General features: G+C 67.2%; 1 protein-coding gene across 8 annotated transcripts in view; it reads left to right on the plus strand.

Annotated features, from left to right (window-relative positions):
- Positions 1-12,845, plus strand: part of ABR (ABR activator of RhoGEF and GTPase) — a 96,749-nt gene extending 83,904 nt beyond the window's left edge. For 4 of the 8 annotated variants that reach the window (XM_075013425.1, XM_075013430.1, XM_075013429.1 and 1 more), the window contains 7 exons: positions 5,863-5,922; positions 6,132-6,241; positions 6,672-6,811; positions 7,762-7,896; positions 8,433-8,538; positions 9,532-9,679; positions 10,477-12,845. In XM_075013425.1, coding sequence (XP_074869526.1) covers positions 5,863-5,922; positions 6,132-6,241; positions 6,672-6,811; positions 7,762-7,896; positions 8,433-8,538; positions 9,532-9,679; positions 10,477-10,566 — 789 coding nt within the window. In that variant the 3' untranslated portion in view covers positions 10,567-12,845. Of the gene's footprint in view, positions 1-300; positions 460-5,862; positions 5,923-6,131; positions 6,242-6,671; positions 6,812-7,761; positions 7,897-8,432; positions 8,539-9,531; positions 9,680-10,476 lie in introns of those variants that run through there. The other 4 variants (XM_075013427.1, XM_075013428.1, XM_075013426.1 and 1 more) reach the window with 3 other exon arrangements.
- Positions 12,846-13,074: the final 229 nt, after the last annotated feature.

A 13,074-nucleotide genomic window follows, 5' to 3' on the forward strand; every position in this document is an offset into this window, starting at 1 on the left:
GCTGCGTGTGCCTGGCTCCAGCGGAGGGAGGATGGAGCTGCCGAGGCTGCTGCCCTGGGTCTGGGGCACCCCTGCTGTGCAGAGGAGGAGGAGTGAACAGCCCCAGCTGTGCCCGGCCCCTGGCGGGAGTGGCAGTGAAGGAGTTAAAGGGGGGGCGCCTGCCTTTGAGTCACTTCCTTGGAGGGGGAGGGCTGCTCCCCGGCGCCTGCTGCCTCCTGGCAGCCCAGCTCAGCCTCGCACTGAGCCGGGCTGCGCTGCTATTGTGCTGCTCTGGCTGGGGCTGGGCGCAGGATGGGGGCCCCGGGCACTGCTGAGCCCGCCATGACGGCCGTCTTGGTGCAGCCGGACTGCCAGCTGAGCTCGGTGGGCGAGCGCCGGGAGGAGCCTGGGGGCAGGCGGCCCCCCAACACAGGAGCCCGGCTCTGGGGCCGTGTGCGCAGCAAGCTGCTCGGGCAGAAGGTGCCGTCTCCCCTCCACCCCTCCCTGGGCGGCTCCAGCCCTGCGGTGCGGGGGCTCTGGACTAAGGCTTGCTGGTGCCAGTGCTGCCCGGGCAGGGCGTGAGGCTGGGGGGGGCCTGGCCGGTGCAGCAGGGACTCCCCAGCCCAGAGAGCGACGGCCTGTCTGGCGCGGACGGACACCCACCTGCGGCACTCCTTGCTGCAGGGCTGGGGAGGCGAGTCACTGCAGGCTTCCCGTGGCCAGGCCTGGCGGTGGCCTGTGGCCTGGCTGCGCTGCTTCCTGGGCACTCGCTGCTCAGCCCTCGTCTCACTCCAGGCTCCGTCTGCCCCCAGCCCCAGTGGCTCCCAGGAACGTTGCCCGGAGTAGCTGGCGCTGGCGTGTGGCTGCTGCTCCCACTTCCCGGGAGCCAGCTCGGGGCGGGGCGGGGCTGGGCTGGGCCGGCACCCCCCAGGCAGGGCCCCTTAGGGCAGTCGGAGCCTTTTCCTCCCACTGCAGAGCGGGGCTGGCTGTCCTCTGTGGGGAGCAGCTGGTGCTCGTGCTGCTCTCAGGCAGCAGATGCTGGGGCCTTCTGGTAAGGACAGCGTCTCTGCTCCCCCGGCTGCCTGGCATGGGGGGCAGCCAGTTGGGAGCCCTGGGGTGAGCATTGTGCTGGTGATGCTGGTGGCCCACGGCGGGCAGGAGGGAGCTGCTGCAGGGCACCGGCCAGGGGAAGGGAGCTGGGATCTGCACCGCTCTCATGTTGGTCCTTCTCTCCCTCTGTGGCGGGCGGGTGTCAGCCCAGCACTGGTGTGGAGCTGCCGCGCGGTGCCTGGGTGTCCCCAGCGGTTACACCCAGGGTGGTTGGGCTGCTGGCGGGAGCCGAGGTCTGCCTGGTACCAGCGCTCTCGTCTGCTTGGCCCCGGGGCTCCGACTCCGAAGCAGCTGCTCGGGAACACTGACCTAATTCCTGGGGAGCTGGTGTCCCGGCCTGGCCCCGCCTGGGAAAGGATTAAGCAGCAGCAGCAGCTGCGAGGAGCGTTGGCGGGGAAGCTGCCTGGCCCTGGGCCGGGGGGGAGACAAGTGCTGGGTTGGAACCGCCTGGCGGCTGCTGAGCTCTGCTGGCCGGTGGGGCCGAGGACGGGGCTGTCGGCTGGCGGGCGGCCAACGAGTCGGAGCATTTCTGCTCCTGCCTTGGAAACCAGGATCTTTAAAACCCGGCCAAGGGCTTTTCAAAGCCGGCTTGCCTGGTACCGCCAAGGCCAGCGCCCAGTCAGGTCGCTGCTGCCAGCGGAGCACTGGCAGGGCAGCGAAGGGCACCGGGCGCTCCTGGGGGTTCGAGACGGGGCAGCAGAGGGAACAGGTTTATTGGCCCAGCGTCTGGTCTGATGTTCCTCCCCCCCCCCCTGTCTCCGAGTGCGCCAGTTTCGGGCAGGGCACTGTGCTCTTCTGGGACGTGCTTGGGGTGACTGTAGTGCCTGGCTGCCTGCTGGGCTTGCCGCTTGCCAGATGCAGGACGGTCCCTGCCCAGAGCCAGGCCGCCCCCCGAGCCACGTGGTAGTAAGGCCCAGCTTGCTCAGCTGCCGATGCTTTGGGGGCCTCGGTGGGAGGCCCTCGGCAGCGGTGCAGGTCAGCCCTGGACCAGTCGTTCCGTGGGAGGGCCCTGGCCCAGGTAGGCGGCTCCCCTGCTGGGAGCCGATGGGTGCTCGGCCCCTGGCCGCTTTGCTTGTTCCGCGGGAGCAGCAGCTGTAGGGCAGGTCCAGTGGCTGCCGGCTGCCTCCCGGGTGAGTGGGGCCCAGGGCTTGCGTCCCAGGCGGCAGCGCGAGCCCTGCAGTGTGTGGCGCGCTGTCGCGGCAAAAGGCTGTGGGTGAGCAGGCGGCGACTGGCTGCCCCGGCACAGGGCGACTCCTCCTAGGGCTCTGATCTCCCTCCAGCTCGTCTGTCGCAGCACATGGAGCAGGGTGGCCGGGTGCCAGCCCATGGGCACGGCTGTGGCGTGAGTTCCCCACCAGGAACGCTGGGGGCGGCAGCAGGGAGCCTGGCGCTGCTTGGCGCTGGCCACGCCTTGCCCCAGGCCGCCTCCACCTGGCTGGGGCTGTTCCTGGGCTCGACACCCGTGGGGAACAGCTGCCGGGGGCCGGGGGCTGGGGGCTGGGGGCTGGGCCTGGCCGATGACGTGCAGGAGGAGTGTGGGGCCGCCCGGCCCCGGGGGGTAGGACTGGAAAAAAGGAGAACTCCCAGCGAGTCCGGCGGCTGCAGCGGTGGTGGCAGAGCCGGCCGTGCAGCCAGGTGGCACGTTTGATTGACAGGCTGTTGCACCCCTGGGCTGCCTGGGAGGCTGGCGGCTCCCATTCGCTGGGTGGAGGGAAGTGTCCTGGGCAAGGCCGCGGCCCCAGCGCCGGCGTGCGGCTTCACTGCTGGCACAAGGCGCCAGGGGGACAGCGCTGGGGGCGCACGACCCTGGCATTGCCCTGCCTGCCTGCGGGGGGTCGTCCTGAGGCCAGAGGGGAAGCTGGCCTGGCCTGGCCCGGCCCGGTGCAGCCGCTGCTGGTTCACATGCTGCAGCCCCCCGGGAGGGATGTTGGGGGGATGCTGACTGCCCCGGGGGCCCAGGCAGCTCTGGGGTCCGTGTGCCTGGGCCCCGCTGGCAGCGCACAGCCCAGCTGGCAGGCTCGGAGGCAGCAGCTTGGCAAATACTCTCTGCAAAACACTTGTGTTTTCAGGCTGTCTGGAGCGGCCGGCCGGCCCGGGGCCCTGCAGGGCGGGCAGGCGCCGAGGGCAGAGGCTCTCCGGTGGAAGGGCAGCCAGCATGGGGGCGGGCCTGCGTCCCAAAGTGCCGTGCTGCGGTCAGGCAAGGAGCACGGCCTGGGCTGCTGCTCAGGGAGGAGGCAGAAGGGCCGGGTGCTCGTTGGAGGGCAGAGCCCAGGGCGAAGGGGCGCGAACCCGGCTCTAATAAAGGCCTTATTCAGCAGGCGCTAACCCCCTTCCAGGTGTGCCCTTACAGGGACTTGGGCAGGGGGCACCCGGTTGTTCCCAGTTGAGTTCAGTGCAGCCGGCTCGTGTTACCGGGCAGAGGGGCCTGTGTCGCAGCCCAGCCAGAGCAGGGGAGCTGGGGGCCCTCCTCAGCCGGGGTCCCCCCTGCAGCTCCCTCCTGGATCTCTGGGGTAGGGAATTCTCTGCCACTGGGCTGGCCAGAGCCCGGGTGTGGGGGTGGCTCGCCCTGGGGGCAGGCCAGGCCCTCACATTGCTCACGCAGGAGAGAGGCGGGGCCTGGGGCGCTCCCGGCCCTGGGGTGTGTCTCCATGTGGGGCCTGCCGCCTCCTGGCTGGGCCGTGCAGGGCCGTGCAGCCCCTGTGCAGTGGAGCAGCTCAGCCCCTGGCACCGTGCCCCCTTCCAGCCCCTCTCGAGTGCTGCTTCGGCCGGCCGGGGGCGCTGGGTGTAACACGGGCAGTGTGCAAACTTCGGCCCGTCTGCCCCCCCGCCGCTCCTGGCCTGGGCTGGTCCGTGTGTGGCTCCCGTGCCAGTCGGGGGCGCGTGGGTAGGAGAGGCGTGGGCTGCAGCCCCCAGAACAGTGTGTGCAAGGGGGGGCTGTGCTGTGCTGTGCTGTGCCGGGTGGGTGGGGAGGAGAACCGGGCTGGGGCACGAGGTGGTCTGGGGACACAGCATCCCTGCCCCTGGCTCCTGTCCCCCAGCTCTGCTGCTGTGCAGGGGCCCTGTTGTGGGTTTCGGGACTCAGGAGCTGCGGGGCTGGGTGCCCCCCGCCTTGGGCCTGGCCATGTGGCTGGAAGCCTCAGGCGTGGCACTGGCATGCGCTGCTGCTGGGAGCTGGAGCGCCGTGCTGCTTTGCAGGGACATTCCTGTGCTGAGGGCTGGAAACCACAGTGACGCCACGTGGCCAGGGACAGCAGGGGAAGCACTGGGCCCCGGCTGAGCTCTGCCCGCAGGCCTGAGTCTGTCTGGGGTGGGAAAGGGTCTCTGAGCCTCTCCTGGCTGCAGGGCCCAGCTCCAGCTGCTTGGCAGAGCACATGCAGCTCGCGGCTCTGCCACAGGGCTGGGCCCTCCCTGAGGCCGGCTCCTGGGCCAGCCTCTTCCCCCGCCAGGAGCGGCTCGTCAGAGGGTTTCTGGCTTTGCTGGCCCCTGCGCCCTGGCTGGACTGCTGCAGGGGCTGGGCACCGAGCGGCCTGGGCTAGCCAGCTCTCCGGTCCCTCTGCAGCTGGTGTCAGCCAGCGGGACCTCCAGGAGGCTGGGGGAAGGCTGTGTGCTGCTGTCCCAGTCACAGGCGGGCGTGACCCCCATTCGGAGCCCCCTGGGGCTGCCTGGCCCACGGGGGGGGGGGTGGTTTTGCCCCCATCTGGAGCTCCTCAGCCCAGCCCAGTCTCTAGCCTGACCTGTGGGAAGGAGGGGCCCAGGTTACCCACCGCCCCACCCTGCCCCAGAGGTGAGGAGCCAGAGGAGGCAGGAGAGGAGAGGGCTTCCGAGGAGCTGGAGCCAGGAGTCCCCACAGCTCCACCCGGAGAGACCAGGCTTCCCTGTCCACCCCTGCCCCCAGGAGAGCACAGCCCAGGGGCTCTGTGGCGCTGGGCCTGGGCCTGGCCTGACCCCGTTCCTGTCCCATCAGGGGCCAGCAGGCAGAGCACCCGGACGGCATGCGAGCTGCTTGTCTGCTGCCCCCTCCCTCGCTCGGGGCTTCCCTCAGCCGCAGGGGGGCTGAGCCGTGAGCTAGCTCAGCCACGGCCGGTGCGCTAGTCACCCCGCGCTGCCGTGCTTGCAGGATTGCCCAGGCTCTAGCGGCTCAGCGTGCCGGCAGCCACCCTGCGCCGGGCGCAGCACCTGAGCAGCTGCCTGGGAACGCTGGCGCTGGCATGTGCCCAGCTTGCTGGGATTGGCTGGCCAGAAGTAGCAGAGCCCAAGTTCCCAGGGTTATAAATAGCCCCAGCGACCGGGAAGGGCCGTGTGGGAACGGCTGCCCTCGCTGGCCAGCCAGACTGCTGCAGGAATAGCCCTGCCTGGTGGAAGGGCAGTCGCTTGGCTCGGCCTCCACTGCAGCCAGAGAGCATCTCGTGTGGAGATGGGGGTTGCCAAAGCCAGCCCCAGCGCACAGAGAAGCCGGGGCACCGGCCGGGGAGCTGGTGGCTGATCCTAGCTTCCAACGTAGGCTCCCCCCACGGCCCCTGTGGGGCACCTGGGCCTCTCCCCACATCTGCAATGGAAGGGTGGCAGCAGCTTCCCCTGCTGGCACTCCAAGCTGGTTGTGCCGCCCCCCTGGCTCCTGCCTGCCCAGCCGGAGGCCAGCTCGCTTGCAGAGCTGGCCTGTTGCCCCAAAGCCCTGCTCGCCGTGTCTGCTCTGCTGGGGCTGGAAAAGCCAGTGCCCCAGCCAGCCTTTGCAGGGAGCCCGTGGGGATTTCACTCTCCTCTCTTTCCTGGCAGCTGGACCCGCAGGCCGTGCCGACCAAGAACTGGCATGTGGACGTGATTGAGATGAACGGGGTAGGTAAAGCGAGGGCCTGCTGGACACGCTGCCATGGGCTGCACTGGTGCTCATGCTGGCTTGCCCCGGCTCCCTGTGCTGGCGAGCGAGGTGTGGCTGCCCCGGTCGTGCCGGGGGCGTGCTGCCTGCTCGCCCGCGGCTGTGCCCACGCTGCGGTGGGCAGCGGTGGTGTGGTCTGGCCAGTGACCGAGCGCCGTGTCCCCCTCAGATCAAGGTGGAGTTCTCCATGAAGTTCACGAGCCGGGACATGAGCCTGAAGAGAACTCCCTCCAAAAAGCAGACGGGCGTCTTCGGTGTGAAAATCAGCGTTGTGACCAAGTGAGTCCCTGGTGCTACGGCGTGGCCCATGTGCAGCCCCGAGCGCGGCGCCACAGCCCCCGGCCCCCAAACGGGCAGGCCAACGGCTCACCCCTGCAGGGGGCCTCCCTGTGTATGCTGCCCCCCCAGCGCTCCCGGCCCCAGCGTCCTGCGCCCCCCTTTGCGCCACGTCCCTCCCTGCCTGCACTCCAGCGCTATCACCTGGCTTCCCCCAGAGCAGGCGTGTCCCTCCTTCACCAGCGGGGAGTGCCAGCGCCACCGGCCGAGCCCAGTGTTGGGGGGCCTGGGATCACACGTTTGCCTGGAGGGTGCTGCTCCCCTAGCCGCCCTGTGTGTGTGGCCCTGGGGCTGCCGGAAGCCTCCCCCGTCCCTGGCGGGCACTGGGTGTGGCGGGTCTCAGGCCGGTGCTGCTCCGCTCTGCTCCCCCCAGGCGGGAGCGCTCTAAGGTGCCCTACATCGTGCGGCAGTGCGTGGAGGAGGTGGAGAAGAGAGGCATCGAGGAGGTTGGCATTTACCGCATTTCGGGGGTGGCCACGGACATCCAGGCGCTGAAGGCAGCCTTCGACGCGAGTGAGTTCCAGGCCCCCCACGCACGCTTGGGGCCTGGCAGGGCTGCCCGTGGGGGTGGCTGGAGCCATGCTCCCTCCTGTCCTGCTGCACTGGGCGTGTGGGCGGCCGTGGAAGAGAACAGCTGGTTCTGCCGCCCCACAGCAGGTCTGTCCGCTCAGCTGTCCCTCTGCTTTGGCGTGGGGGAGTCCTGAGAGCGGAGCCCCTCTGGGAAGGGCAGCACGTGAGGGGAGCCAGTGTGGGTCCTTGGGCACTCCCCTCTGCTCCCCGCCCCCTGAGCCCTCGGGCCTGAGAGCTGGCTGGGGCTGACGCGAGGGAGGGGTGAAAACTGCCGCCACGCCCAGGGCCCAGCCCCGCGTGGTGAGTGGTGGTTGGGAGAACTCGCACTGGGCGCGGCCGCGTTTGAGCTGGGCGAGGCGAAGGGAGGCGGCGTCCTGCCATGGGAGGTGCCTGCGGGAGACGGCCCTGGACAGAGCTAACCTCGGAGGCTGGGCAGAACGACACAGCTGCTCCCCCTCTGCCCCGTCCTCGCCGCGAACGCAGCCCTCGGACAGCTGCCATCAGGCCTCTCCTTCCAGTCCGCGGCTGCCCTGCCCTGCGCTCCCGGAAACGGAGCCAGCAGAGCCTCCTGAGCCGTGTGCAGCTCTTCCCCTGTCAGCTGGGCCGGAGCTGGCTGCTCTCCGGCTACCGCCCCGTCTCTCTCCAGCATGAGGATGTGGCACGCGACCAAACCGGGCAGTAATGCTGCCCGCTCGCTGGCATCCCTGCCCCCGCTCCTGCCATGCAGCTGTCTCTGGGCAGGAGCGGGCTGGAGCCGGGGGGCGGGGGGAGCATTCTTGGCACTTGTGGGCGGAGCCCTCGCTGCCCAGGCAGGGGGTGAACACCGACTGGTGGGGTCCCCAGGCAGCGTGGGGCTAGTGCTCTGATGGCCTGGGGTGTGCTCCTGCTGGCAGATAACAAGGACATCTTGGTGATGCTGAGCGACATGGACATCAACGCCATCGCGGGCACCCTGAAACTGTACTTCCGCGAGCTCCCCGAGCCCCTCCTCACAGACCGGCTGTACCCTGCTTTCATGGAGGGGATAGGTAAGGGCCCATGGTGCAGGTTACCCCTGCCTCTGCCTCCTGAGCCCAGCGGGTGCTGGGGGCTCTGCAGCAGGCTGGAAACAGCCGGCAACAGGGCCCCAACCCCAGCACGCAGTCGGGGAGTCAGGTGTGTGCTGCCGTGCACCCCCCTTCTGCGGCTCCGGGCCACACAGGGAGGCCTGGCTGCTCCTCTGCCCCCTCTAGCCGTAGCTGCCTGTGCCCACACCGCAGCCTGTGCTGGGGTGGGGGTGGTTCCTCCTGATGCCAGGGTCAGACCAAGGCGCCAGGCCCTGCAGAGGTGCTTGTGGGACAGGCTTCGGTAGGCGTCAGCTGCTAGAGGAGGCAGGGTCCTGCCCCAGGAGAGAGGGCTAGAGCCATTCCAGTGACTCGGTCACCTTCCCCACCCCAGTTGGGCCTCCCAGGGAGCCAGGCTCAGCTGGGGCTTGTGGGCTGTGCCAGGGGCCTGCTTGGTTCTTACGGGGGCCTCCCACCATGTGCTGGGCTGCACCGCTCACAGAGGCTCTGCTTGTCTCCAGCACTCTCCGATCCCGCCGCCAAGGAGAACTGCATGATGCACCTTCTCCGGTCGCTGCCCGACCCCAACCTCATCACCTTTCTCTTCCTGCTGGAACACTTGAAGCGGTGAGGCTGGGACTGGGCGGGTGGGCGGCAGCGGGACGGGACAGGAGCGTTCGGGCTCGTCTCTGGGAGCAGACCAGGGCACTTGTCACTGGGCTGGGCACGCAGGGGACAGCTCGTGAGCGACTGAGCTTGCGGCAGTGTGCCGAGGGACACGCCAGGCAGGGGGCTCGGCTGGGCAGATGTCGCCTTGGGGGAGGGCTCGCTTCTCCAGCTGTTCAGTGCTATCCTGGTTGGGCTCTGGCTCTGCATGCTGGCAGGAGAGCCCAGTGCTGGAGCTGGGGCTGATCCTGCACCTTTCCTGGCACTCAGCCCCTGCGGGGCTCTCTGGCAGCCCTGTAACCTGGCTTGTGGAGCGGGGCTTGGCTCTGCTCAGGCAGAAGTGTGTCTGTTGGCCTGGGCCCTGCCAGCACTCTCAGCAGAGCCGGGGGCAAGAACTGATCCGGGCGGGGCACTTCTCCAGGTCTGTGATCGCTGCCATTGCTAGCAGGGGCTCTGGAGCCCCTTGCACCACAGCTGTGCCAAAGCGGGAGTGTTGGGGGGGCTGTGGGTACGGCTCCTGCTGCCAAGGGGTTGGCTGGAGGGTGCAGGAGGGGTTGGACAGGGGCTCGAGGCCTCTTGCTGCTTGCGTCAGGAGGTGGTGTTCTCTCTGGCTGGGCTGAGCTCCCGCTGGAGGGGCGGGGTGCCGCGAGCAGGGGCGCCTGCCGGGAAAGGCTGCTTGGTTTCCAGCCTGAGAACCGGGCACAGCAGGTTCCCACATCTGGTCCCTGGCCTGCGCTCAGCGGATGTGGGGGTGCAGCTCTGGTGCCAGAGGCTTTGCAGAACACTGGGGGTGGGGGGCGGCTGCAGCTGCAGGGGATTTACCGTGTGCCTCAGCTCCTTGCTCCCCTCCCCTCGGTTGTCTGGGGCAGCCCGAGTGGCTGCGGAAGCCCTGCCCCCACCCGGGCAATCCCAGGGCAGCTCTGGGGTCTGACCGCCCTCCTTCCCCCCACGCAGGGTTGCTGAAAAGGAGCCCATCAACAAAATGTCCCTCCACAACCTGGCCACGGTCTTCGGCCCCACGCTGCTGAGACCCTCCGAGGTGGAGAGCAAAGGGCACCTCACCTTGGCCTCCGACATCTGGTCCCACGACGTGATGGCGCAGGTGAGTACGGCTCCGTCCGCTGCCCTGGGGAAGCAGCGCCCTCTGCTGGAGCCAGCTGCAAACTGGGCCGGGCACCAGTGCCCTTGCTGGGCTGGCTGCTGGGCAGGGCCTCCCCCCGCGTGGGAGCACAGCGGCACCCCTGCCAGCTGGACACGGGCCGAGCGTAGCAGCAGGCCTGGCTGGGCACCACTCGACCTGCCCTGTGGAACTTCGCCGCCCCCGAAGGGCAACTTTCCCTGGGTGTTGCCAGTGCCCTGGCCTCAGCCATCCATCAGTCCATGCTGCATCTCCCAGCCAGGCACCAGCTCCGACGGCTGCTTCGTCCAGGACTGGGCTCCTGCCTCTGCCTGCTGGTGGAGGTGAACAGCCCGCGAGCTGCTGGCCAGCTGTGCAGCGCTGCCCGGGGGCAGGGGGGCGAGATGTCTGTTCTGGGCGGCGTGGGGGAGCTTTAGTGCATCCGGTGACTCCCCAGCCCCCTCAGCACAACACCTGGGGCATTGCTCTGTGTAGCATTTGCCCATTCAGCACCTGATGCAGTGGGGCCTGATCCTGAGCTGAGCTTCGAGGTGCTACCGCATTAAAAAGCGGCTGTGGCTCCGTCCCTCTGCTGTTACAAACACAGCCCTGGCTTGGCTCCGATGTGCCGGTGGGAGGAGGGCCGGCTGTGGTCACCTCTAGGAATAGGTCTGTCCCCTCCCTGGGGCTTTTCCCACTCAGGGGGTCTCAGCTGGAGATTGGGTCAGCCACTCTGGCTCCTGTATCTCACTCAGCCCCAACCACCACCACTCTCCCTGCAGGTCCAGGTCCTCCTCTACTACCTGCAGCACCCGCCCATCTCCTTCGCTGAGCTGAAACGCAACACACTCTACTTCTCCACGGACGTGTAGCCTGCACCCCGAAGGCATCAGGTGCACATAACCCCACCCTGAGCGGGGCGTACGGCAGAGACTAGCCTCGCCCCTGCGGGGAGACAGGCACGTCCCAGGACTGTGCCCTCTGCATCTCCGGTACAGTCTGTACCACCCTCCGGCCCTGGCCAGGCCCTGCACGCCCTCTGTCTAGTAGTCGTGTCTTACGTACCTCCGTGGTCAGGAATTGTTTGCTGTATCTCTGTTCGACAGAAGAGGTGGTGACTGACGGGGCCGTGGCCATCGGCTCCTCTTCATTCGTTTCCTGCCAGGCTGCCGTTGCAAACTTTTCTTTCGTCCCCTACAGCTTCAGCCCGGCGTCCTGCGTCTTACCCTGCCGGAAGCCGCCGGCATCGCCCCGTGCCTGTTGGTTTGCTCCCCTCCCCCGGCCTGCATGTGCAGCGCGGCCTGGTCTCGCTTCAGAGGCTAAGACGGGACTAAGGGCTCTCCCTCGCCGCCCATCGCCACGACCAATTCCACTTTGCCTTGCGGACTGATAGGTGGACTCTGCTCCCTGCTGGAGCAAACCGGGGACCACACGAATATGTGGGTGGGAGGAAGGGGCTTTTTAATGTCTATTCCAGGTGCTCTGCAGCTGTGTCCACTAGTGCCCTGGGCCTGTGCTTTCTGCCTTTGTCGTGTCCCCTGTGGATACCCCCTGCCGTTTCTCCCCTCCCCCATGCAGTGCGGGGGGGAAGCTGCTGTCAAGGATGGGCCAGAGCTGCTTTGGGCTGGCGGGCAGCGAAAGGGCTGACCCCTATGTTACTCCCCACACCCCGGGGCTGCAGGGGTGAGCGGTACGGACAAGGATAAGCCTGGAGCGCCCGCCCCCACCCACTGGAGAGCTCAAGGGAGGAGGGACTGGCCTGAGCGTCTCCTCCATCGCCCCTGCCTTAGCCCCACTCCACTCCCCCTGAGCGCACTGCAAAGGCAATCAACGCTAATTGGAGACAGGCCAGCCAGGCAGTAGCCCAGCACAAGCTGGCTTCCTTCCCCTGCATTAAAGGGGGCTGTTTTGCCCATGGGGAGCTGCACCCGGCAGCCTCTCTGCTCCGCTTCTCTTCAGAGAACCAGGCCCCAGGAAGGGAGGGAGCTGGAATCTGCACCCTGGCTGCCCCCATGCAGACTTGCCAGGAGGACACCAGCTGCTTTCCATCCCTTTCTGCACCAAGGTAACCAGCTGCCAAGCTGGCAGGTGTGGCGACAGGGCTAGAAGGGAAAAGCCCCCACCCAGGAGCTTGTCTCCCCAAGGTGGCCCTCCCTTGCTCCAGAAGCCCAGCCTAGGGGAAGCTAAAGCACTTCCATAGATTCCTTCACCCAGCATGTGTACACTCCCCCTCCGCCCCCATGCCAGCTGCCAGCGCTGGCTCAGCCTGCTGGGGTGGCTGCCCCTGCTGGGAGGGACATGCCCCCCCCAACACTGCATCTTGTGTTCTCTCTGCTGCAGGCTGCTGCTCTCCGAGCTTGTGTCCCCCCAACCTCCCCCCAGCCACAGAGCCTGCAGCCAGGGGCTGGGACCTGCCAAGGAAAGATTCCCTAACCTGAATCACCTGGCAGGGGTGGCCTGTTCACTGCTCCCCTGCCTGTCCCCTCTGTGCCAAATGCTGATGGCCAGTGGTTTGTTTTGGGGGACAAAGCATATCCCTTGTAACAACAGCACTGCCGTTAAGTGCCGTAGACTGAAAGCATCAGGCACGTCCCGCCAACCAGTGGCAGGGCAGTGAACACAGCTGCTAGGCCCACAGCCCAGACGCAGCTGAAGAGGAGGGAGTCTTTCAATGCCACTCTGAAGGGCTGATGCTCCTGCACCTGAGCCTGCTGTCAGAGCAGAAGAGAAATGGCCTTGGACCCACTGACCAGGTGTCTCACTGGGCCCTGGGAACCTGAGCTGAGATTGCAGCTAACTGTACAGTGGATCCCTGCGTGTTTTCTGTATGTACATCTGTCCACTGTGGTGTCATTCCAAGGGGAGCTCACGGGCTGCTGCTGCCAGATCACAGGGCTGGTGCCCACGCCCTGGCACAACAAGCTGTGGCAATCCGACAGGCCTTTTGCCATGTTTCTTACAGCAGGGTGGGCAGCATCCGACTCTTGTGGCTGCAGGTAGACTAGATCGGTTCATTGATATTTGACTTTTACTAAGTTAAGATCTATTTTTGTGTTTTGTTTCAACTTCCGTAGAGTACAACTTTCAATGGATGTAAACCATGTGAGAAATGGGAATAAAATGCAAAGCTCTGACGTTTGCACAAAACGTAGCTCTGGGCCATGGCTGTTTGCATTGAGGGGCAGCTAGATGGGGGGCTCCCCCGCCCGTCTTCTCAGTGTCCCAGTAAATACTGCTGGGTAGTGCAGGGTGCTCTTCCGAGCCCAGCTGCTGAATGCAGTCTCGCCCACCAGGGCTGTCCTGTTAGCCACTGCTGAGCCAAGTAGCCAGCACCCTCCGGAAACCTCCACGCCCTGCCACTCCTCCAGCCCAGCTACAAC

Source organism: Carettochelys insculpta, chromosome 19, assembly GCF_033958435.1.
Source record: "Carettochelys insculpta isolate YL-2023 chromosome 19, ASM3395843v1, whole genome shotgun sequence".
Taxonomy (NCBI): domain Eukaryota; kingdom Metazoa; phylum Chordata; order Testudines; family Carettochelyidae; genus Carettochelys; species Carettochelys insculpta.